The sequence below is a fragment of the Acipenser ruthenus genome, chromosome 1 (assembly GCF_902713425.1).
Source record: "Acipenser ruthenus chromosome 1, fAciRut3.2 maternal haplotype, whole genome shotgun sequence".
NCBI classification, from domain to species: Eukaryota; Metazoa; Chordata; class Actinopteri; order Acipenseriformes; family Acipenseridae; genus Acipenser; species Acipenser ruthenus.
Window position 1 is genome coordinate 2196321 of NC_081189.1, and position 24847 is coordinate 2221167.

The 24847-nt window shown below is 38.6% G+C and overlaps 2 protein-coding genes across 6 annotated transcripts in view; both read right to left on the bottom strand.

The window, feature by feature from the left end:
- LOC117403844 (rhotekin-like) overlaps positions 1-3281 on the bottom strand; it is a 108535-nt gene extending 105254 nt beyond the window's left edge. For 2 of the 5 annotated variants that reach the window (XR_009329195.1, XM_059027293.1), the window contains exon 1: positions 2919-3281. Coding sequence is in view for 4 of the 5 variants with exons in the window: in XM_059027293.1 (XP_058883276.1) it covers positions 2919-3029 (111 nt within the window). In the remaining variant the exon portion in view is untranslated. The remainder of the gene's footprint in view (positions 1-2918) is intronic. The other 3 variants (XM_059027502.1, XM_059027539.1, XM_059027324.1) reach the window with 2 other exon arrangements.
- A 6564-nt stretch (positions 3282-9845) lies between these two features.
- On the bottom strand, positions 9846-22676 carry LOC117973514 (T-cell surface glycoprotein CD8 alpha chain-like). Its single transcript, XM_059027618.1, has 7 exons — positions 22458-22676; positions 21224-21535; positions 20022-20111; positions 16715-16825; positions 16204-16243; positions 11954-12012; positions 9846-11519 (listed from the first exon to the last, which is right to left on the bottom strand). The coding sequence occupies exons 1-6, from the start codon at positions 22501-22503 to the stop codon at positions 11961-11963; spliced, it is 651 nt and encodes a 216-aa protein (XP_058883601.1). The 5' UTR covers positions 22504-22676; the 3' UTR covers positions 9846-11519; positions 11954-11960.
- Between the last annotated feature and the right edge of the window lie 2171 nt (positions 22677-24847).

Below are 24847 nucleotides of genomic sequence, written 5' to 3' on the forward strand. Positions count from 1 at the left end.
CCCTACAGTACAGAGAGGAGTACCCTGGGGAGCTCACACAGTCCCCTACCGTATAGAGAGGGCACAGTTCCCCCCAGTACCTGCACCAAGGAGGCCGAATGACACATATCCTGTTCACCAGGAAATGTAAATGATTTATGTGGAAAAACACTTCAGCATTCATAATGCTTTCTGGAGACATTTGAATCTTCTCATTTGTTTAAGGATTTGCGTGGGTTCACTGCCTCTGGGTCTATGCAGAGCTCCAGCATTCACACACACACACACTAATGATGAGCACACCTGGAATCACTTCATGGCCCCTGGCTACACATTTCTGTGTGTGTGTGTTATCAGGTGCTTGGGGAGGGGTGCTGCTGCTCCAGTGCTCATCTCAGATTACACTTTCCATTGATCAATCCCTTCACGAGCTCCGCTCCCCTGCCTCAGGCCCTGCCCAGATCACAACAGACCCACGCTGGAAACATGCCGCTCTGCTCATGCTCTCCTGGTTATCGGGGTGCAGCTTTTAACAAACTGCGGCAAGAAGGCTGATGTTTTAGCGACTGCCATTACACTGAAATGTTTGTCTGCTTGACTTTGTTTCTTGGTTATAAGGAGGCAGATCCTTTATGAAAGTGCACCCCAGTATATGTGTAGATGTGTGCTGTAGAAGTCCTAGTTCCAGACCCGTCTGTTTGGCTTGCCTTTCTCGGGGCCACGATACCAGAAGGCAAGGTGTCAATCAGGGATTGTCGTGTTTTGTTTGTTTGTCAGTCTAACTGTTTCTGTTTGTTCTTGATAGACGGCTCACACAATCCGGGAGGTGTCGCTTAAGACCAGCACCCAACCCAGACAGCACTGCACTCGTGTTCACTAACAAACTGTATTTCACCACTCGCACCCGAGCACTCGCTCTGGACTTGTGATCGTGTTTGTGTTCTGTGTGTGTTTATACTGTGTTTATTACACCTATGACAAAATTCAGATTAGGCAGGATATACATGGAAATAATAACTAAATGTGCTGTAATTCACTCCATGTGCTGTAATTTAGTTCAGACCCAGCAATCAGAAAGGTTACATCATGCGCCACACCCCAGAACTCCATCAGTCTAGAATTCTGTCTCACAAAGGAAACGAGACTCCCACTGCATTGCGGTTTGATCCATTCCTGGTTTTACTATGAGTTTAATAAGACACGCCTCAGCTTGTTACCTATACATTGGGGCTAATCAAGCTGTCAGTAAAAACTGGAATAGGTGAAACTGCTATGCAATAGGAGTCTTATTTCCATCCCTACATGGACAGGGAACACCAGCCAGTCCACAAAACAAAGCTGCTGCTGCTGCTTGTGCCAGTTTGTGTTGAACCGTCTCCATGGGAACCCACTGTAAAGACATACTGGAGAAACCTTCCCACCTGGAACCAATCCAGACCATCCAAACCGTTGCAGGGAGGGCGCGGCGGACGAGATGAAAGCAGAGGCGGCTGCAGGGCTTTCATTCTCCCGGCGTCTCTCTCAGTGAAAAAAAACAGAGCCCCGAGCTACAGCTTATTCACAAGCTGCACAGGAACTCATGCCAGCCTGGCTACACAACACCCCACATCCTGAAACGAACACCCACGCAAGACAACCAAAAAGAACACATCCTCGTGTCCTGACATGTAACAGAAACGGAGAGATTCCCAAAGCTATTTACCACAAATCGTCATCAGCGCAATCTTTATATGAACAAAAACAAAACAGCAATTACAATTCTAATACCAATAAGAAGCAACTTAAGTTAAAAGCCTCAGTTGTGTGTTTCTGGTTTGATACATTTATTGTGTGTTTCTCCTTTCTGAAAAAGAAAAAAGAAACGAAAAACTATGTGGAGTAGCCTAAAAACTGTGACAATCTAGCTCAATGCTGTTATTACAAAACCAGACATCATAATAAACAAAACAGAATTATAATTTTCAAAATAAAACGTTTAAAGTCTGGCTTTGCATGTTAATGATGGCATCTGGAAAAGCATTTATGTTGTTTATTATTATTATTATTATTATTATTATTATTATTATTATTTATAATAAATTACTTTAAATCTGCGCTAATGAATTCCATTTTCTTCCCGTATGTTACTTTTTAACTTATGCAAACAATTCAGCTGTGCCTGAGGACACACAGAGGAGCCCGGGTGACATTAATGGAAGTTCGGGGATCTAGGAAACGTTACCACATTTCTGTTAAATTTCACAGGACAACATCCAAATGTGGCGTATACTGTTGAGCGCCCAAATAACAACACCCCATATAATTGAATGCAATCTGAAGACGATGCAAGCACCTGAAACATCTATTTACAATTCTAGCTTGTTTCGATGGCAAACACACGCGATTTGCAGACTACAGTTATCGCCTATTATACTATGCTTTTAAATGTGTAGTATTTTACTGTATTTGTTGTATTGTCGTTTCTTGCTACGTCTGCGTTCAAATAAAACACTTTCCCATGATTATATTTGTTGTACGCACTTTCTTCTCTCCCCCGTCATATCAATGAATGTTATCGCTGGGGTTTTTTTTTTTTTTTTTTTTTTTTTAAACTTTATAGCCATTTTCTTGGCTCAAGCCAGAATCCCATTAGCTGAAACTAACTCGGAAACCCTTTTCTTGAGTATTATGATGTGCGTTTCCCGTTCAGCTGCAGGCTGCCTTGTGTATACACACAGTACGCTGTTTTTCCGGACTAACACAAATGGGAAGTACAACAAACACTGCCCCTGAACCCCAAACAGACCGGTTCTGGTTCATGCCCGGGTCTCGCCCTTCCCCAAACACCTTGACAGAACCGGCATCTTGGAGGAAGAAGAGCGCGCGTCAGTAATGCTCCGTGCTCTCGCTGTTTGATTGAATGAAACACGTTGTTAACAGAATAAACACAGCAGTCCTACCTGTAGCGTGTCGAAGAAAATACTCTCCCGGAACCTTCCTCGCTTTATTTCCATTTCCATGGCTGATCCCCTGGCCACAGTGGCTCTCGTGGTTTGATTTCTGCAAAACATTGTGTTCTGTTTGTTTCAATACACGAAATGATCCTCTTGGGGGGAATAGAAAAAAACAGACCAGGTATTAGAGCAATCGAATGTGTTTTCTTCTCGTAATTAAAATGTTTGTTTTATTCGGACCCCACTTGTAAAAACACCGATCCACTCAACAAGGTAATGCTGTTTCTCTTCCGCTGCCTCATAACGCTGCTGTATTCCCAAGGCGCTCTCTGAGTTGTGTGGGACTGCCTGTGCAAACTTGGGCTCCAACCTAGACCATTCACAAACCTGGGAGTGGGACACCTACTGGCGCAACGGGGTACTGCGACTGGGATCTGTGAACAGATTTATTATTTACTACTGCGTGTGAAAAGTGTGCTTTATATGAAATCCTTATTTTAAAAGGGGAGACTTAGAAAAGAAAAAACTAACCAGATCGCTGAAGTAAAGACTTATGTGTGCTTCTACTAAGTTATTTCCACACTTCTTTATTATGATGATAATAATAATAATAATAATAATAATAATAATAATAATAATAATAATAATAATAATAATAATAATAATAATTTCCCACCAAAGTATTGGCATTAACAGTTTAATTCTACTGTATATCTATCTGTCCATTTGCAATATCTGAAGCTTCTATTTCCTGTTTTTTTAAAATATTTATCTGTAATGTTAATTCCAAAATGATTTCAGTACACCCAAGGTTTCTTAGATCAAACCATTTCATGGAGCTTCCATTTCCAAATCGGACCCATTGGAACCCCTAGTGGTTCTGTTTATCACGGCAGGGTTTATCACACTGTCCCTCACTTCACTGTATGAGTGTGTGAGGTCACGTGTAATTACAGCTGCTTGTAAAGACTTTGAGGATTCCTCTGGGGAAGAAGGACCATGTACACACCTGCCTTGCTGAATCTGCCCTCCCATTACCAGGGGGCGTGCTGTATCTGCTGCCCTCATCAGAAAGCTTCATTCCCCTAAATGACTGGCTAATAACTAATATGAAACAAACTTGAATTTGAACAGTGCAAGAGCTAAAGAAAAATAAAATACCTGAATAGTGATTAAAGAGTTTGAAATAGAGGATTACATATGAATATACCAAATATACAAAAGTGCATCATATTACCAATGGTTAAAAACAATGGTTGAATTTCTCTTTTACAACTATAACTGGATTATGATTGTTTCCACCAGGTGGCACTAAAGTCTAATTCAAATAATAATAAGAATACAAAAGAAACATTTGTAAATCTTTGCTGTATAGCAAGCTATAAAAGATTCCAAATGTCCCCTGCTGTCTGCGTTAGAACAGAATGGAGCAACACAAAGACACCTTCATAACATTTAGTTTTTCCTTCTGGAAAAAAAAAAACTCTTGAACTGGGAAAAATAATAAAACTGAATTTAAATGGACTACACATAACTGCCTGTCTGTGTCTGTATGGATGGATGTGTGTGTATGTGTGTGTGTATGTATGTATGTATGTATGTGTGTGTGTGTATGTGTGTGTGTGTGTGTGTGTGTCTGTATGTATGTGTGTGTGTGTGTCTGTATGCGTGTGTGTGTCTGTATGTATGTATGTGTGTGTGTCTGTATGTATGTATGTCTGTATGTATGTGTCTGTATGTGTGTGTGTCTGTATGTGTGTGTGTGTGTGTGTCTGTATGTATGTATGTCTGTATGTATGCGTGTGTGTGTGTGTCTGTATGTATGTCTGTATGTATGTATGTATGTATGTATGTATGTATGTATGTATGTATGTATGTATGTGTGTCTGTCTGTATGTATGTCTGTATGTATGTGTCTGTATGTGTGTGTGTGTGTGTCTGTATGTATGTATGTGTGTATGTGTGTGTGTCTGTATGTATGTGTGTCTGTATGTATGTATGTATGTGTGTGTGTGTGTCTGTATGTATGTATGTCTGTATGTATGTGTGTGTGTGTATGTATGTCTGTATGTATGTATGTGTGTATGTATGTATGTATGTATGTATGTATGTATGTATGTATGTATGTCTGTATGTGTGTGTGTGTGTGTGTGTGTGTATGTATGTCTGTATGTGTGTGTGTGTGTATGTATGTCTGTATGTATGTGTGTGTGTGTATGTATGTATGTATGTCTGTATGTGTGTGTGTGTGTGTGTGTGTATGTATGTATGTCTGTATGTATGTGTGTGTGTGTGTTCACATCCAGCCTCCGCCCTGCTACATATATATGCAATGTTTTAATGTTTCTTGTTCACAGTAATACTTGTCAGCAGGACAATTAAAAAAGTCGCCACGCAATGCCATCAAACTGTCCTTAAATAACCCCGTTATCACAGCGCCAAGACAAGAGCAGTGCCAGAGCGGGCTCTGCATACTGCAGTGCAGCACAGACATGCAGCGGGATCACTTGAAGAGAGACAGAGCAATTAAACAGGCACACAGTGCACCACATCTGCTAAGTGTGCTGCGTGCTCGGGGCCCTCATTACTGACTTTAATTGCCAACAAAAGAGGGAACAATGTGCTTTTTACTGGAAACACACTTTCCAACAAATGTCTCCAGCAATGCATAAAGGAGAATCGGGGGAAAAGGGGAGGTGGGGGCATGTATACCAACTCCCAATATAAACACACACACACACACACACACACACACACACACACACACACACACACACACACACACACACACACACACACAGAGACACACTCACACACACACACACACACACACACAGAGACACACTCACACACACACACACACACACAGAGACACACTCACACACACACACACAGAGACACACTCACACACACACACACACACAGAGACACACACACTCACACACACACACACACACACACAGAGGCACACACACACACAGACACACACACACACACACAGAGACACACACACACACAGACACATGCACTCACTCACACTTACACAGACATATCTATATCTCACATCTATGGCAGTCCCTCGGGATTGAGGATGACTTACTTCCACTGTGGTTCTGTGTGTTCTGAGATGACTGAAGAGCCCAATGCGAGATCCACAGACTCTGCTGCAGGTGGGGCAGGAGGTGCTTGACAGGATGGGTGGGTAGGTGGATTGAGCTGCAGCGCGCTCCTTTCACTGCACACTGACACTGGTAAGCCTGTCCTCCCAGTGAATTTGGAGTATTTTTCGGAGGCAGCGTTGGTGGTACTTCTCCAGTGCTCTGAGGTGCTTGCTGTAAGTTGTCCATGCCTCCAAAGCAAACAGGAGGGTGGAGATCACTGCTGTTCGGTAACCATGAGCTTGGTATAGGTCTTAAGGTCTTTGAAGACACACTTCATTAGGTGGCCAAGGCTGCGCTAGCACACTGGAGGTGATGGTGGATTTCATCATCAATGTCTGCCCTCACTGAGAGGTGGCTTCCAAGGTATGGGAAGTGATCCACATTTTCCAGGATCTCGTTGTGGATCTTGATTGATGGGGGGTGGTGCTGTTCAGTAGGAGCTGGTTGCTGAAGGACTTTGGTCATCACGCATGTTAAGCGTGAGCCCCATTTTCTTGTACGCTTCCGTGAAGACGTCTACAATGGTTTGAAGCTCAGACTGTGTATGTGTGCAGAAACATGCGTCATCTGCATACTGCAATTCAATGACAGAGGTTGAGGTGGTCTTAGTTCTAGATTGGAGGCATACTCACACACACACACACCCACCCTCCCCACAAACACACACACACACACACACACACACTCACACTCACACTCAATCACACACACACACAGGCAGGCAGTCAGCTTGGGTTGCCAACTAGCACAATTAAACTCATTAAAAAACAAAATCCTGACCTGGAGCAGACATCAAGGTCCAGAGTTAGGAACCATTGATCTACTGCATCAAAAGTTTAATTTTATTTTTATATTTAACATTCAGGTTAAAAAACGCCTCTTCTCATGAGTCCAAATCCTTGTGCTAATCGATCCCATGCATGTAACCACAGTATTTTTACCTGTAATTTTGCAGTTTTCCCATAGTTATGCATTTACCATAATTTACCATGTTTTTTTTTATTTTTTGCTATGCTTTCCTGTACCTCTCTAAGCTTTACCCTGCTTTCACTGTGCTTTGCTATGTGTTTACTATGGGAAACTTTTATAAGAGTATGCTTACAATGACCTGTCAGAGTATCTTTATATGCCAATATTCAAAGCACAATTGCTTTAATTCACTCTAGTGTAAAAACAAACCAAAAATAAACCAACGTCTCCCCAAGTTTTCTCTTTCCAGTTTCTTGACATTTTACAGCTGCTCGTCACGTGTCGCTTTTTTAATTTTTTTTTTTTTGTATTGCTGCTAAGTGGTTAAAGATGTTGCTGCTGGCAAACCTGTCGAATTCCTTCACCATGCAAACACAGCCACCCCCTCTCTCCCTCTTTGCTTTCAGAGCAGATCACCCCCTCCAGCAACCTCAAGGACACCCAAGAGACTGAAACAATGGTTTCTTTTTTAATTAAGCAGGGTTAATACATTACTAGCACTGCACCTGCAAACCAGTTTCCTTTAACAGCCTTGAGAGAAACATACAGCTACGTCCAAAAGCATAGCATCACCCTTTAGAACAGGGCTTCTCAAACTCCGTCCTGGGGACCCCCTGTGGCTGCTGGCTCTCATTCCAACCGAACTCTCAGCTACTTAACTAGACCCTTAATTGAAATGACAGTTTGCTCAATTAGACCTTTTTACTTGTTTTCAGCTCTTGAACAGTTGCATATTTCAAGTTAGCTATAACATTTTATAAGTAATTTGAACTCTACAACTGTGTAAGAGCTGAAAACAAGTAAAGAAAAAAAGGTCTAATTAAGCAAATTATGACACACAGGGCAAAAAGGGTGCCCAGGCCTTTACCCGGGCAGTAAAGTGTCATGAAGTCAGCTGGTCTGCTGTAACTCAGCTGAGTAAGAGATCCAGTTTAGCATGGCTTAATTATCCAATAGGAAACTATTTCTGGAATGTCTAACTGAACAAATAGGCTTTTGAATGAGGACAGAATACTGCAAATGTTAAATTTTGGCGAGGCATTCCAAAGGGAGTAACAGAAAAAATCAATTTCACCCTTACTAAAGCAGAAATTATCCTGCTTGAGAGAGGTGTGTCACCAACACCACTTCATACACCAGAGCACCTGCCACTTGGTTTTGAGACCTAAGTGTCCTTGATAGAAGAGAAAGTATAAACAGTGCTAAAGCCGAGCACATTGTGTTGCTCACTGTCTGGTTTTTGCAGCCCAGGTGTTGTCTGAACTCCAGCACTGCCCTGACTTTAAACCCCAGCTGACTCTCTCATCCACCAGAACTCCTGGATAAAACCACAAAGCCATGCATGTGGTTTTGCAAATCCAGCGATAAAGCATAGAGCAAAGCAGCATGCAAATATTGCAAATGAGTGAGAGAATAGTAAGCAGATCTTGATACTGCAGAGGGGCGATAGGTGGATTGTGCAAATACAGAATCACCAGCTCCCTGCAAACAAGGCTAAATGCAAAGCATAATCTGTGGTTGTTCATTTAAATAATCCACATACTATCTCTCCTAATGCTACTCTAGGAATGAAACTGGAATGTAGGAGTACGACTGCATTTATTTCACTGAGCTAAGCGCTTGTTCCCTCTCAGGTCTGCTTCAGGGGAGCTGAACGATTCCCCTGTGAGGCCATGGTTAGAGTTCAGATGGTTTTGGGTGCATATTCTTAGCTCGGTTTTATAAGGGCAATCCGGGGCTGCGTTCTCTTTCCCCATGTGATTGGCTGCTCTGTAATGAGGTAAAGAGGAATTCACCAGGCTAACAGGCGCTCCTTTAGCTCACCTGGTAGGGCCTGGGTGTTGTCAGTTCAGATCAGTGGCTGTTTGGTGTCTTCAGTGGGGTTTTGCTATATAATAGTTCTGAAAACTGAGGGCATACAGTATAATAAAGGAGAGGGAAATGGAACGAGCAGGATGACAAATGGAACTCCTACCAGCTTGGCTGATGAAGCGGCTCCTAATCTCACCTGGTAGCGGGCTAGCTTTATGAGACACAAGGCTGCAAGTTCAAATCCTGATATATCTGTAGATGCTGACTACCATAGTGTGAGAGTGCAGTCTGGGATTCTGAACCCCTCCGACTCACTGAAATGCCATTGGGTAAACCATCACCCCCAAATCAGCCCTGTTTGTAGTCACTGGATATGGATAGCTCTTATTGGAAAACTGGAATGCTGCTCCAGTTCTGAGAATGATCTGAGTGCAATCCACAAGCCAACACCTCTGTGGCACAGCCTTTGTCATCACTTTCAAAAACAGGAACCGCATCCAATGTGATTATAATAATTTTACTTGTAACAGAGGTAATAAATAAATACAGAAATAAATAAAGATGTACTGTACCTTTGATTAGGACCTCTGCGGGTCAACGCAGGCATGCAGGAGAGGTTGTGTAGGTGAAGATTCTCACTGTCATTATTCTGGGATACCATTTGTGTTCTGCACTTGCATTGTGTAAAAAGTAATGGACATCTTTATACTTTTATAATAATGAAATGGAAAAGTGACGTTTTATTTTTATTTTTTTTATTTTTGCTTTCTTGTAAATGCACTAGCTTTTAATCTCCAATGCCAAATCAACCCAATAAAAAATTCTCCAAACCTATGACATACTTACAGTAAACCCAGCTACGCACAACAGTTCTAGTCCACTATACAGTAACAGCACTACCTTCTGGTCATTATGATACTGCACCTGAGAAATACTGACTCACTGTGCTGTGCACAAAATGTGAAAACACAGCAAATAAAGACAGACCCCTAAAACAGTGTTCCCTTAATGTTACAGAGCTAGGAAACAACTGAGCTTGCACACAGGAGCTCTTGAAATGTTTCAATAGTTTAAGAGTGTAGGCTTTATTTGCTTGCTTTCTTCACACTGTGGTCCAGTTTCAAAGCTTTGATGTAAACCAACATGAAGCTGTTGTATCGTATGTGACGGGTGTTTGGAAAGTTTTTTTAGGTAGCATCAGCCAGTGTCAATAGATCAGTAAGTGTGAGTAAAAGTTACTCATAGTAAAAGCACAGCAATGTGTAATAAAGTTAAAGCATACAGTCGGGAAGCATTGTAAAGAATAAGCGAGGAACGGTAAAGAGCATTGCAAAAAGCATGGTAAACCTTGGTAAACTGTGGTACAAAGGGCAGCTTAACAATATGACAGAAAATATGAACTACAAAATTATAACTTACAAAATCTTTATTACTGCAATGAACTAAAATATTGTAGTGTGCACGGGGGAAGGCAGCTGCAGGGCTGGTATGTGACGTAATCACACACGAAGACATGAGCCCGATATACGCTCCTTGCAAAGGAGCCGGCTCTTTTGTACAGCAGTATATCGGGCTTATGTCTTTGTGCGTGATTATGTCACCTACCAGCCCTGCTACTGCCTTCCCTGGAGCACGCTACAATATAATGTGCAGTGTTTGTGACGCAGTCTAACTGCAGTAATATACATTCAAAGTGTTTACTATGTAGTAGGGCTGTGAAGTTTCTGCTTCTATAAAATACAGCAGTAGTACTGTGGTACTGTAATACATTTATGAAAGAGCTGTGTTTGGTAGAATGATGATGTAATTGCAATGCACCTCCACACACGGGGGCAGGTGTGAGCTGTTGAGAAAGATGAGTGGGACGGGGCACCTGTAATTCAGGCGTTTGAGTGATCTCTGCAAAGCACTGAATATAGGGCTACAAAACAATGCATTGTAACAAGTATGGCCTATATTGTGGTATTTAACAAGTCTTTGTTCTTAGTAAAGTATGTGTTTATTTTCAGCATTAGTAATTGTACACATTAACAAGCAGAGTATATGCACATGTACACAATGTTAAAAGATGATGCGTTTGCAATATAATACACACTATACAACACTGGACTGGAGCATGGTATTGTTACATACAAATTAATTATAAAAGAAAGCTGTAGCCTTACAACACATCCATGAAAATATTTGCATTACTATGTTTGTGTGGCTGTTTCAGAGTATTTACATCAAGGTACCTATATAATTGTTTGCTAGTTATGAACTCAATATCAATGAAGGTACATCATGCACGCACTGTAGCACTGTTTGTTAATTGTATCAGTCAAGAAATCTATTACTTTCCTTTCCTGGTGAAAATGCACTGTACATTTGATCAATTTCAAGCCAATATGTGTCATTTACAGCAGTAGTATATCTATACAGCTCTAACGAAGCCCTCATCTGAAAACTATTTTATTAATTTAAATTAATTTACATTATAAAATCTTACCAATGTGTGTTTTTCCATGCACACAGAAGTGAATACCAAAACATTTTGAGCGAATAGTATTCATGCTTATAAAAGAAGCGTATCTAGACGAGAGCATGCAAAATGTACAAAGAACTTCTCAGCATTATCGCTTTCACAAACTCAGTAAATCCAGTGATCTCTGTGCCAATGCTGGATCTGAAATAAAAAGAAATAAATATCTAGTCACAAGACATGAGGACTCAATATCTATACTCCACTCTCTCTCTCTCTCTCTCTCTCTCTCTCTCTCTCTCTCTCTCTCTCTCTCTCTCTCTATATATATATATATATAATCTATATCTATATCTATATCTCTCTCTCTCTCTCTCTCTCTCTCTCTCTCTCTCTCTATATATATATATATATATAATCTATATCTATATCTATCTCTCTCTCTCTCTCTCTCTCTCTCTCTCTCTCTCTCTCTCTCTCTCTCTCTCTCTCTCTCTCTCTCTCTCCCTATGTTCTATCAACAAACAACTGACTCAAATTATGAAAGCAATCCGAATATGAACACTGTATTTGCAATAGTTTCTTGCTGTGTGAAATGTTACATGAAACAGCAGTGAGATCTCTGATTTGAGATATACCTCAGTGTTAAACATATCTGTCTGGTACCGAGGGTCTTCCACTCCTATCCTTCAGTGGTCTGAAAAGGATAGAAAGATAAACTGCAATTAAAAACAGACAAGCAAGCGGGCATCGTTTCATTTATTCAGCACAGACTTGCCCATATTTTGCTCAAAGTATTTGCTAGAGTTGCTAGATCCAATCTCTGGCTGGTCCTGTTGTCTTTCCAGCCAATCACAGTAAGAATAAGAAAAATTCAAAGCTACACAGGCTGAAGTGTAAACACTCCAGTCCAGCTACAAATCCAACTGGAACCATCGTCAGAGGCAACCGCTAAAAAAGGTGCCTATAATATTAAACATACTGTTTTATAACTTATTAATGCATTTCCATGTATTATTGATCTGTGTGGCATTATATTGAAGTTTTAACATGTTCACTGAGTCAGTAGCGGCTGGTGGCCCCAAGAATCGGGGAGGCATAAAATATTGGCAGCGGGTCTGACTTTTTCGCTGCTGTTTTTACGTTTGAAAAGATGCTATTCAATACAAATGCTACAATTTACCTAAACACTTCTGTTTGTTTACTAAACGATACACCAACAAAGCAAAGCGCTAATAACTGAATATGCAATCGTGAAACCAGACAATAATACCAACACCATATAATAATAATAATAATAATAATAATAATAATAATAATAATAATTATTATTATTATTATTATTATTATTATTATTATTATTATTTTAAAAAAATCCCCAAAAGGACGATTATGATAATAAAAAATATATATGTCTAATTTAATTTACTGAAAACCACCACGCTCACTCGTCATCAATAACACAATGGCATTATATATTAGACCTTAAATTATGGCGGAAAACCAAGTGTTGAACATTTGAAAAAAAAAAACACTTCATGCATTTGTATGTTTGGGTATGTTTTTTTTTTTTTTTTTTTTTTTTTTTAAATGTATTACAATCAAAATGAAAATAAGAGTTAGCGGTATCGTCGTTCACTTCCCGTTTTCTCTGCTGCCGCCTTGCACACAAATCAACGCACGCTGGAGTTCCGGCAGTGAGAACAATGTGTGTGTGTTTTTTTTGTGTGTTTTTTTTTTAAACGTTTGACGTTACGAGATGAAAGTAGGAGGAATTGGCTAATCACACTGCAGAAGTAGGCAGAATCTCCCTTGTCCTCCGCTCCTCTAGCGACTGTATGGGAAGCAGTACAGCACAGAGACCACGTGGCGTATCTTGCGTGCAAAATAAGTAATATGTATGCAAATAAAAGTAAATGTAAGTAATTTTCGAGGCGGCAGTGCCTTCCTTGCCTACCCCAAGGAGCCGCCACTGTACTGTTTAAGCATGTTAAAATATAGTGACGTAATTAATTTGCAGACACTAGCGGTTTTAAGCCCATGCAATTGCACGGGCCCCGCCTGCTGTCGAGGCTCAGTTACAATGCGTGCGTTCACCGAGATCATGGTTAAATTGGTCAGATGCAGCATAGAATCTGCGCAGAATGATCTCCGTGAACTCACCCTACATAAAAAAAACGATATTAATCTCAGGTCTGCACCAGACTTACTACCCATTTTACTGTTCTTTTTTTTAACCCCACAAGCCATACACAGAAAAAACACATCGTGTCGGGTTTAACAGTGTGTGCCGTGTAATCACGTCACCCACGATAAGATAAAACGGTAAGACTTGTAAAAATGAACTCTTTTTAAGCTTTCGTACTTCTGTAGCAGCAAAGTCTGCAATTATAGCTGAATATTCCAGTTTTCAGCAAATCTGGTGCACATTTTTTTGCGACATTGTAGAAAGTAAATATTTTTTGATTAATGTCATGCTTGGAGGTGGGTAATGCTGGGATACCAGAATCACTGTCGAGCCCTCTTAAGCCGATGTCGAAGTACCCCAGGGAAGTACCCTACTCTCCTCAGTCCAGACGGTTGTCATGCTGATGCGCTAGGGAGGCTGCACTGTGGTTGATCCCTGGAGCCATCATTGCAGCCGTTGTGTGTGCTGATGCGCTAGGGAGGCAAAATAAGCTGATCCCTGGAGCCAGCATTACACTTCAGCCGTCAACACCAGGCAGAAGGATATCTACATCATCAGATGGAAGGAAACGCAGATGGATCACATTCGTTTACAGTAAAATAAGCTATGTCTTAGTTGCTGCTTATCTTGGCGAGAGCTGAGTCAAATATCAGATGAGGTTTTAACAACTACTCTCATGTAATGGAAATCATTATGAAATCATTATGTATTTGACACGACAGTCAAATACAGACGCAAGGCAATACTGAGGGTAGGATACAGGTCCAACACATTTCACATAGATGTAGTGGAGCGAAGGACGATACATCGTGTGGAAACGCATTTATTTAAATGTGTTTCCAGCTTCATTCAAACACGCAGCCCTGTGTGTGTGAGGCACCTATACCTGTATACACTCACGTCTGCAGCACTGACGGCACGCACAAGCACACTTTGTAGTGTGTCCAAATGAGTTCATTTTGAAATGTCTTGCCGTTTTATATTTAATCGTGGGTGACATGATTACACGGCACATACTGACAAACTTGCACACGGCTTTGTGTTTTTTTTCAGTTTATGGTTTGTGGCATAAAGATAAGAAGAACGGCACAATGGCTAGTACGTCATTCATTCTGGTGCAGACTTGATGAGTCTAAGTGTTTTGTATATTAACTGAGTCACGACAGCAGGGGGCCCCGTGGAATCGCATGGGCTGCATGTGACCAAAACCGGTACTGTCTGCAAATTAATTACGTGACTTATATTTTAACATTACATTAAAACTTAAATATAAAGCCGCAAAGATAAATAAAATAAGTTATAAAACAGTATGTTTAATATTATAGGCACCTTTTTTTAGCGGTTGCCTCTGACGGTGGTTCCAGTTGGATTTGTAGCTGGGCTGGGGTGTTTACACTTCAACCTGTGTAGCTTTGAATTTTTATTTTTCTTACTGTAATTGGCTGCTAAGACAACTGGACTAGCCAGAGATTGGATCATGTTTGTAGGGTTGGTTTTTCTTGTGTAGTTTCCAAGTAACAGAAGACATGGGGTATTCTGGGAGATGCAGCTGTTAGGGGAAGTTTTGGGGGAGTAGTTCAGATTTTTTAATGCGTAACAACTGCAGGTACGCAGCTTATCTGGACCGCTGTATGTGTGTGTGTGTATGTATGTATATATTTGTGTGTGTGTGTGTGTATGTATGTATATATTTGAGTGGGTGTATGTATGTATTTGTGTGTGTGTGTCTGTACTGTATTCATAATTTTTTTTAATCAATGTAATCTATTTCCCCGAAGTCCGTGTGGCCCAAAAAGCCAATGTACTTTGCTGTAGCATTTCTACTGATCTTATCTCACTGAATGGTGACGCAGAATCCGATTACTGTGAAATACTGCACCTCATTGTGTACGAATGTGAATACACTGTAAAATACATCTGTATATCTGTTATTGTAATAATTATGATATGCTGGTGAACATGCATATTTTCAGTGTTTTATCATTTAAATGTGTTTCAAATTGAAGTACTACAGTTGCTGGTACAGTGCGTAACACATTGGGTCGTATTTATCAAGGTCTGCTTTATACTGATGTTTGATTTACACCACATTTTGAAAAGGAAAATTAAACTGTTAATGTTGCATAACTTTCCTAGTTTGGTGACATTTAAACTGTGCTTTTCAACCATGAGTCTGTATGTGTTGCAAATTAATACAATCAAAATATATTATGGTGAAGCAATGAATTCCAAAAGCTGAATTTCTATTCAAATTAATTGCAAAGCATCTCAGGTAATTCATTTATTCCTTTAAAAGACCAAAAAGAGCGATGTGACAGTACTGCATCCATTTCTTAAAGTTAGAGGGGAAGGTGCAGGTCTTACAGGCAATGGAAAAGGTCACTTGGGCAGCAAGGGGTACATTCAGGTTACCCCGTGGAAGAGTGCAGGTTACCCAGGGTAAGGGAGAGCTTTCCGTGTGCTGTTCGCGTAGAAAGGACATGTTGAATCAATTCTTTATACAAATGCCTATTTTAATAGGTTCTTTTTACAGTACTATTTGCAGTATAAAAAACAGAATATCGTAAAGCCTCCATAGACCTGAAGGTTACTGTATGTCTCCACCGCGTGCCTTTGTGCTCTACCAGACCAAAACCAGAATTCACATTCTCAGAAGCAGACTGACGCTTTCCACACAATGCTTTGTTTTACTGTACTGACCTTTTCTTGTAGTGATGAGGGCATCGCCTCGTCCTGACTTCTGCACAGACAAAGAAGAGGAATAGAGTTCACTCAATAAGAAATAACATGGATCACAATCCTTTTCTGAAGGCTCACAGGAAGTATTATACTCTCTATATGCTCAAAAGCTGAAACAATATGCTTTTATTTTTTACACAAACAACATACAGCTATGGCCAAAATGTTTTGCATCACCTAGAATTTTAGGAGGTAGGCGTAATTAAAAACATAATTTTGATCTTTTATTTAACAGCATGTAATCAAAGAAACTATAAAATGTTATTGCAAAAGTCTACCGAAAGCCATAATAGTAGTACAGTATTTCATGTTAGACTTTGAAATTTTGAATCAAAGCGGTGTGTAATTCATTAACATTATTCTGCAGGTTTCATTTGACTTTATGAAGCAACATTAGTTAATGATATCGGGTGATGCAAAGCTTTTGTCCATAGCTGCCTAGTCGCCAGGGTTACAGTAGAGTAATGCTTACTGCTGCACATGATGATGGTGATGACCAGGATTACCAGGAGCAAACCGGCTGCGCCAGACAGAGGAGCCCAGATAAACACATCGCAGGTCAGTCTGGTATCTCTCGGTTTACCTATGGTACAAACACGGCAAAAGACTAAATCAAGCACACAGCTGTGGATTCTCAAAGCTGTTTACTACAAATCATTACTGACACATTCTGAAGGAAAGATCTTCAATTACAATAATAAAATGATAAATATAAAAAAATAATAATAATAAAAAATAATTTAAAAAAAAACTTAAATACTACATTAAGGGCCAGATTCTCAAAGTCATTTACTACAAATCGCCACCAGCATTATTTTTGTCAGACTCACAAGCACCTAATTTTAATGTATGCGTTGTATATTTCTGTTTTGGGTGTGTTTTTACAATCTGAAAAATTGTGCTGATGATGTTTTGGAGTAAATAGATTTGAGAATTTAGCACACGGAATAAAAAACATCATAACCTGACACTTGTAGGAAGGTTTATACTTTACAAACTAGCACCTCGCCAGATCACAATGAAATGCATCCAGTTAACTGAGGTGTAAAAACTGAACTTCGACACAGGTGTGTATATATTATTAAAAAAAAAGGGTTCAATTCATGACCTAAAATGTTTCATGACTCTTTTAATAATTATCGCAAATGTACTTTTATTTTCCATAATGACGGACTGAAATGACAGATTTATGATTGAAATGATAGATTTATAATTTTTGCGTGTTTTTATTATTAATCTGTCAGGCCTATTTGGTGAATGAAAGCACCAGAAAATGTTGGTCCTAAATACATTTTAGCATTATAAAATACGCAATTTAAAATAATGCATTCACTGTGTTAAATTATATATATGTATATATATTTTTATTTATTTATTTAATTATTACAAAAGCGTGAGACTTGAACCAAAATATATGCTTTGGAAGCAATTAATTTCCCACTGTACTAAGTTCGCTATTGTTTGTATTTTTATGAATGACTTCATGTAAATCAATGCAAACAGTAATGTGATCATTTTATTAAATTGAAACCAAAATGCGACATTCCTTCAGTGGGAAGTAACAAGTTACAGTAACGCATTACACATTGTAATCAAATTATTGATGAGTTCTCAGGGCACAAAGTAACAGAGATGAGATTGTATTACTTAATTTAGAAGCATGCAGAATATGAGACTGGCAGTAGCACAAAGCAGGCTTTTCGTTTGAGCGCTTATCAGTGCACGCACGTTCTTTCATTACTGGCAAAAGTAATCAAAAAGCAGTAAGTAATCAGTAATATAGTACTTCTTTAGAAAGTAATCAGTAATATGTAACTGTTTTTTTGGAGCCACTAAATCAATTTAATATGACCTTTCAGTAATATAACACCCCTGAGGGTGCTATACTTTATTTTACCAAGAAACACATTCTCTTTGAGTGGAAAGTAAAACATAAACTGTGCAGAAATACTCCCACTGTAACCCCCCCCCCCCCCCCCCCCCCGGCTCCACATCACGAATGTCTATTTAAAACTGCCAGCAAAACTAGGCCTTTTTTTAAACGTTATGACGGGTGAAAAAACATGTGCTCTATTTTTTCTGAAAGTAAATAACAAAACACCTGTTAAATGGTAAAAAATAAAAAAAAACCCTTCTGCAGTAATCTTCAACGCCTTGCATGCACTGAAGATCTCTCCAGCAAAGCACCTGCGTTCTGTATGTCTGGTTGTGTAACTGGAACAGGTGTTGGTTCAGTGAGTTGAATCTGGTGCACACTGAGCCAAGCCCTGCACATGCGAGCGCTGCAATGGGGGAGGCACAGACCCTGCGGCTGCTGCTGCTGCTTTAGTCCTCTGCATGAACAGGAATGCAGACTCAGACCACGGGGACACACTGGAACGCACAGCCTTGCTATTACATTCCCAATACTTGTGTCCACCACATTTGTGAATGTAAATGGAGCGGCTACTACAGGATGATAGCGAGAAACCGAAGCAAAACACCTGAAGCTTATACTTTAATTTATACTATGTGATCATTGAGATATATATATATATATATATATATATATATATATATATATATATATATATATATACGATATGTGCAGAATCAGAATCTGCTATATTAATGTGTGACACCCAGCAGCGCTGATCACAGGGCCTCAAGCCTTGCACTCAGTCTAGTATGTAACACCCTTTCAACAGCCTAACCACAATATGTAGCAATACTTAAAGGAACATTTTGTTTGCAAACGTTTCAATTTCTTGAAAGACTTTGAGAAACTGTTCTAGATGAAAACGTTAGTATTGATACATATTCTCCGTAACTCTCTGATTCAGTTAACTCACACACAGTGTTTCAATACACACGCTTTCCTAAGGCTCAGACAGAAAAGCACAGTTAATATAAATGAAGCACTTACATACTGTAGGTTTGTGATATACTGTGCAACAGTCCATATAGAATCATAAATAGGCTGAACACACTACTTAGGCAACTTATAGCCTATTCTATATAGATAGATAGATAGATAGATAGATAGATAGATAGATAGATAGATGTAAGCATATTGTATATGGATCAATTTATAATAATAGTACTACTACTATTACTTATACTACTACTACTACTACTGCTAATAATAATAATAATAATAATAATAATAATAATAATAATAATAATAATAATAATAATATTTTTTCTTATTAACTCTCGTACTGCACTGTGTTGTAATGACTCATATTAGGATCAATGCATATTAATGATGACACTACTACCACACCTGGGAATAAATATAGATTTTATTTAAATATTTCAATTTTTTTTAAATGATTCTAAATAATTCAATATTTCAAATAATGTTGTTGAGAATGTTTATACATATTCAAATATTTTAATTTCTGTTTCAAATATATTTATAAATGTGTTACAATGATGTGTAACATAACACATTAAGTCTGAAATATGAAATATCAATTTCGTTTTATATTAAAATATTTTCAAATAAAAATTTGAATGCGACAAAATCTTGAAATAGTTGATATTTATTAATTAAATCTCAAATATAAATATATTTGTCCCAGGTCTGACTACTAATTAAAAATAATAATAATAATAGTAATAATAATAATACATTATTTTTAGTTTTTTATCCTATACTGCTACTGTTGTGTTGTCAGTAAGAGCAGCCATAGCTAAAAAAAAACAAACAGAGAAAAACAGAAATACTGTGCAAATGTTAAACAGAATTGCTCTGCCCTTCTCCTCTCTCCCACAATGTAATAAATAAACAGTACCTCTCGCTGGACAGGTACACGGCGGGTTTTTCGCAGTGGCAGGTTGGGTTGTTGCATTGGCAGGCGCTTTTGTAGCAGGCTGTGGTGCTTCTATAAAGATAAACGAAGACCCAGGTGGGTATTGTGCTTGAACACTGGTGTGCTGCACTTACAGATATAAAGAACTGCAGACACAATATTCACACAAAAGACACTTTGGTTATAAGTGTATGTACACGCTTACAATACTGTACACACAGTGGGGTCTACTGTGTTGATCTGACACTGTCACATCTAAATCCAGCCATCCTTGAACTCCATAGTAATACAATCGTAGACAAAAGTATCAGCAACTTACCATAACTCCAGGTAACAGATTCAGGGTAAGCATTTAGTAAACTTTACCCACTTCTTAATAAAGCTACACCTATTTGAAATTGCTTAGGTTGTTTTGTGTTTGTTTATACAGATTGTTTGTTGAACTACCAGAACTTGTTTAGTTTGGTCTTTATCATATGAATTGATGTTCAAGTTCATTAAATGCTTGTATTTAACATGTTTTCTTGAATGATCTTATATTAAGTGCAGGGTGTCAGTAATATATAGCAGCTAATGCATTGGAGTTCATTAGAAAGTGCAGCCATTATATGACAGGCATCAGTGTTTCCAAGGTGTCTATAAATAGAAACACAGCCTTAAAAAATAATAGATATCATTAATATCATGTGTAAGATATAGAAAACATGTTAGTAACTAACCAGTTCCTGCAAGTGATGTATGTAACTATACAGTATAACCAGCACTGAATTCGGGAGACTTTCACAAATCATTTCTGACAGCTGAAATTCTTTAAATTAGTAATGTTACAGTGAATGGGAATAATAATAATAATAATAATAATAATAATAATAATAATAATAATAATAATCTGTTGGTGCATCACCTCTGGTTAAAGATTATTTTTGTCCTCATTTCAGACCACTATCAAAAACAGGTTTACTCTTGCCAAGGATGTATTATAAAATGTGCAAAAACAGAAAAGCATGTTTACTGTATCAAAAATAATTCTGCGGACCAGATAGGGGTGTTTGCAAATTCACAAATCTGAAGCGAAAGTCAGCATTTAAACAGTGATTTTCACTGAAACTGCGCTAAAGGATCTAGTGCTATTGTTGATTGAGTTTGCAAGAAAATGTCCCATGGTAATAAAATAACAGACTTACTTTTCACTGAAATCTTTGTGCTGGTTCCGAATTCCATGTTACTATTGGATACCTGGAAACAGTAGTATATCCCAGCATCTTCCTTTTTGAACGTGAATGTTAAAATGTAACCCCGCCCACTTCTTGAGGATTTGAAACGGTCATCTTTTTTATTTCTTTCTGCTCCAATACTGGAAATGAAAACCAAAAATTTTGCATCCCCCCCTTCTGTCTGTTGAAACCAGTATACGCCACTGTCTAAGGATGACTTGGTTGAAAAACACTTAACAGTTACAGACTTCCCTTCTGTAACGATTTCCTCCTGATTCAAACCTGCAAATAAAAAATATCATTTTACACAGTTAAGAACTAATTAAACACTCAGGGCCGGATTCTCGAAGCTAAAGTATTTACACCAAATCATCATTAGCGATTACAATTCTAAAACCAATAACAGACGACTTCAGACTATATACCGCTGCAAAAAAGACTAATCACAAGCCCCCTAAATGAGATGCATGAGTTGTTTAATTCTGGTTAGGTAACTTTGTTGCGTACATTGTTTTATATCTCAGAATTTCTTTTGAAGTCATAGTCATAAGTTTATTCCTCAGTGACTTGTCTTTTTATTTTATTACAAGAAATCAATGACATAAAGTCACGCAGCTGCAGATTAAGCTGTAAAACCACAAGTCTAAGAGTTAAACATACATGTCTAAGAAGAGATTATAAACACATTGTAATGTTTATTGTATTGTTTCAGACTGTAATTTAGAGGCTCCAAAAAGAACCCAAGTATTCCTGAAATAAACGTTCAGAGTGACAAATCAGCCTTTTAAAGGGTTCTTATTCCAGTACAAATTCTACTGCCAGTAAGGAACCCCCACAAACACTGCGCTGCCAGTAGCTTAACATCAGAGCTGAATAAAGAGAGACATTTCTATTGTATTAGAGTTTAGAGAAAGGGAAATGGGTAGTTATAGGAATATGTTTTTGTGTTATAAGAATATGTTTTGTGTAGCTGCTGGCAGAAATCAGCTGCCTTAGTGCCAGTACAAACCCTTCTGCTTCTAAGATCTGCCATAAGCATTACAGTGTACTGTATATAAATAGTAAATGTGTTTACAATCCGTTGCATAAGATTTGTTTAATTATTTAACCGTTGATTTATAGTAAAATAAATTAAATTAAATATATATCACAAAGCTTTCTTTAGGCTACATTATCAGAAGAGTTTCCATGGAAAAGCACTTACATTGAACCACAGTCAGAAGAAAGAGGAACCACAGCGTTTGGATCATGTTGTTGAAACAGGGAAGCACTGATTATCCTATCTGAATATCCTATTTGACAGCACATGAACAGGGCTGTAAATGGGGCTCTCACTCGACTGTGTGGCTTGCTTTTGACAGGAAGTGACACCCCCAAGGCGTTCCAGGTACAGTAGGCGTGTACTTATTGTAGTTCTGTATTGAGCAAACCTAATTGTACAGCCCCATACAAAGTACAAAAACTACCAAATAATTTACAACAGCCTACTTTTGCACTGCTTAGAAATCAGTATTCAAAATGCTTTCTTTCTGTCTGTTTTTCATGGCCATGCTTTACTCACAAAAAAGATACTGTACTATTTTGCATAAAAAGTGTTGCTGTCTTTTTTTTAATTTTAGAAGATTTACATTTTTTTTTTCTCCAATTATGTTCCCTTACTGCAGCAATTCCCTGCAACAGCTCAGGAGAACTGAAAGTCAGTGGTGTTTTATATTCCCTTACTGCAGCAATTCCCTGCAACAGCTCAGGAGAACTGAAAGTCAGTGGGCGCCCTCTGATCCCATGACCAAGCCCACCACCCCTTAAGACCCAGGAACTCGGCAGCGGATGTAAGTGAGCTACTGGCCTCTCAAGGACAAAGGGAGATTTTGCCAGAGCCAATGCAACAATCCCTGTGTAATCCCCAGCAAAGATTGACATCTTTAGACAGTCAGGAAACAAACCTGCACTGCCCTGACTGTATGACTCCCCCCTGCACCAGTAGTGCCTTTACCAGGTGAACCACATGTGCCTTGGATGACATCGGTACACAGCTAAGATGTACTGATGGATGAGTTTTGAGAAATCCTTAATAATGATTGCCTTCTAATATGTCATTTATAATGAAAAGAAAATATATCCTTGTAGTCTGCATGCAATACAAATATTTTCTAGTAATATATAAAGATCATTTGGAAACGGCACAGTACACCAGAGAATTACATTCCAGACTCTGAACCACAAGGGTTAAGGAAACCGTTTTCAGAGCATGGCTTTTGTATTTCTTCCTGTTTTTTGTTGTTGTTTTTTTTTTTGGAATGTGAACATACAATACTATTCAGAAATCGCTTCTCAATATATATTTAAGAACCGCAAAACACACAAAATAACTGTATTACCCTTTGCTGAGTAACTCCTGCATTACTGCCCAAGTTATTATTTATAACGCACACTGTGGCGTGGATTATTGCCATTAAATAAGACATATATGTTAGGACTGGAATCAATGTGCTCTCTCTCTCTCTCCAGGAGTGGGTCCTAGCAAAAGGCAGCTTGGTTCCTGATGGAATCTGTTCATCACAATACTAGTCTGAAACACGAGGAAGGATGTATACTGAACTGTTTTTGTAACAGGAGTTTGTTCGTGCTAAGTTCTTCATGGCACCCCCTCTAAATGTTACAAGCCTTTTTCATGCTTTCCTTTTACACACGGCTCTTGCAAACAGCTTGTAGATGCAGCCGGGGGTCTGCAGAGCGCGTGCACGGGGTCCTGCCAACGAATGCATACCTGCTCGGCTTCATGAAAAACCACAACACCGCCTCGTATAAGAAACGCCGAACACTTCACAGGGTGTTTGTGTAAAATAGGTTTGCTATTCTGGAAAAAAAAATAAAAACGTTTCTCAAAGCAGTGAAGCAGCAATGCAATGTGCTTAATATTCAGTGTTAAAATGAAAAGTGTTCAAATGTTTTTAAAAATGCAGACAATAGCTTCATGAATAAACACTGCTGAGTCTGGCTACATGAAATTAAGCTAGAATCTTTCTAAAACTACATTCATTTATATAGTAAGGCGTTTCATCTCCCTTGTCATATCTAACAGTGTACCTGATGTTCTATAGAACTGTATTACGACCTGTATACTGGATATATTGCTGTTTTATATACGATGCCATAAGGTTACAGTTTTATATTCTATACAATAATTTATTGCAGTTGTATTTTTACATGTATACACTGTACAGGTTGTGCTAACGTATTTCATTAATTTACCAAATATTATCATGCATTTTCCTAACAGATAAACAATTGATTACAACATTTCTATAATATTGTATTGTAAAATAGACCAACTCAGAAGCAAATTAAAATGATGTATTATTTATTATTATTTGATGTTTCAAAATACAGGAAGCTCGTTGTTCTTCACCACTGACCAATGGGAATGAATTCAATAGCTGTGTAATGGGTGTCTCTTACTGTATACAAGAGCATCTTGTGCAGTTTCGGTGAGGACGGCAAAGTAAATAAACTGTTAGATACATAAAGGGAGATGAGATGCGTTGCAGTTTAATTAACACTGGAAATAAGATCCAGAGAAATGTTATCTTGTGA

Coding starts and splice junctions, on each gene's coding strand:
- LOC117973514 (XM_059027618.1), bottom strand. CDS start 22,503: ATGATCCAAACGCTGTGGTTCCTCTTTCTTCTGACTGTGGTTCAAT. Junction 20,112..21,223: donor CACAAAGATTTCAGTGAAAA/GTAAGTCTGTTA, acceptor TTATCTTTATAG/AAGCACCACAGCCTGCTACA. Junction 16,826..20,021: donor GTGTACCTGTCCAGCGAGAG/GTACTGTTTATT, acceptor TTTGTACCATAG/GTAAACCGAGAGATACCAGA.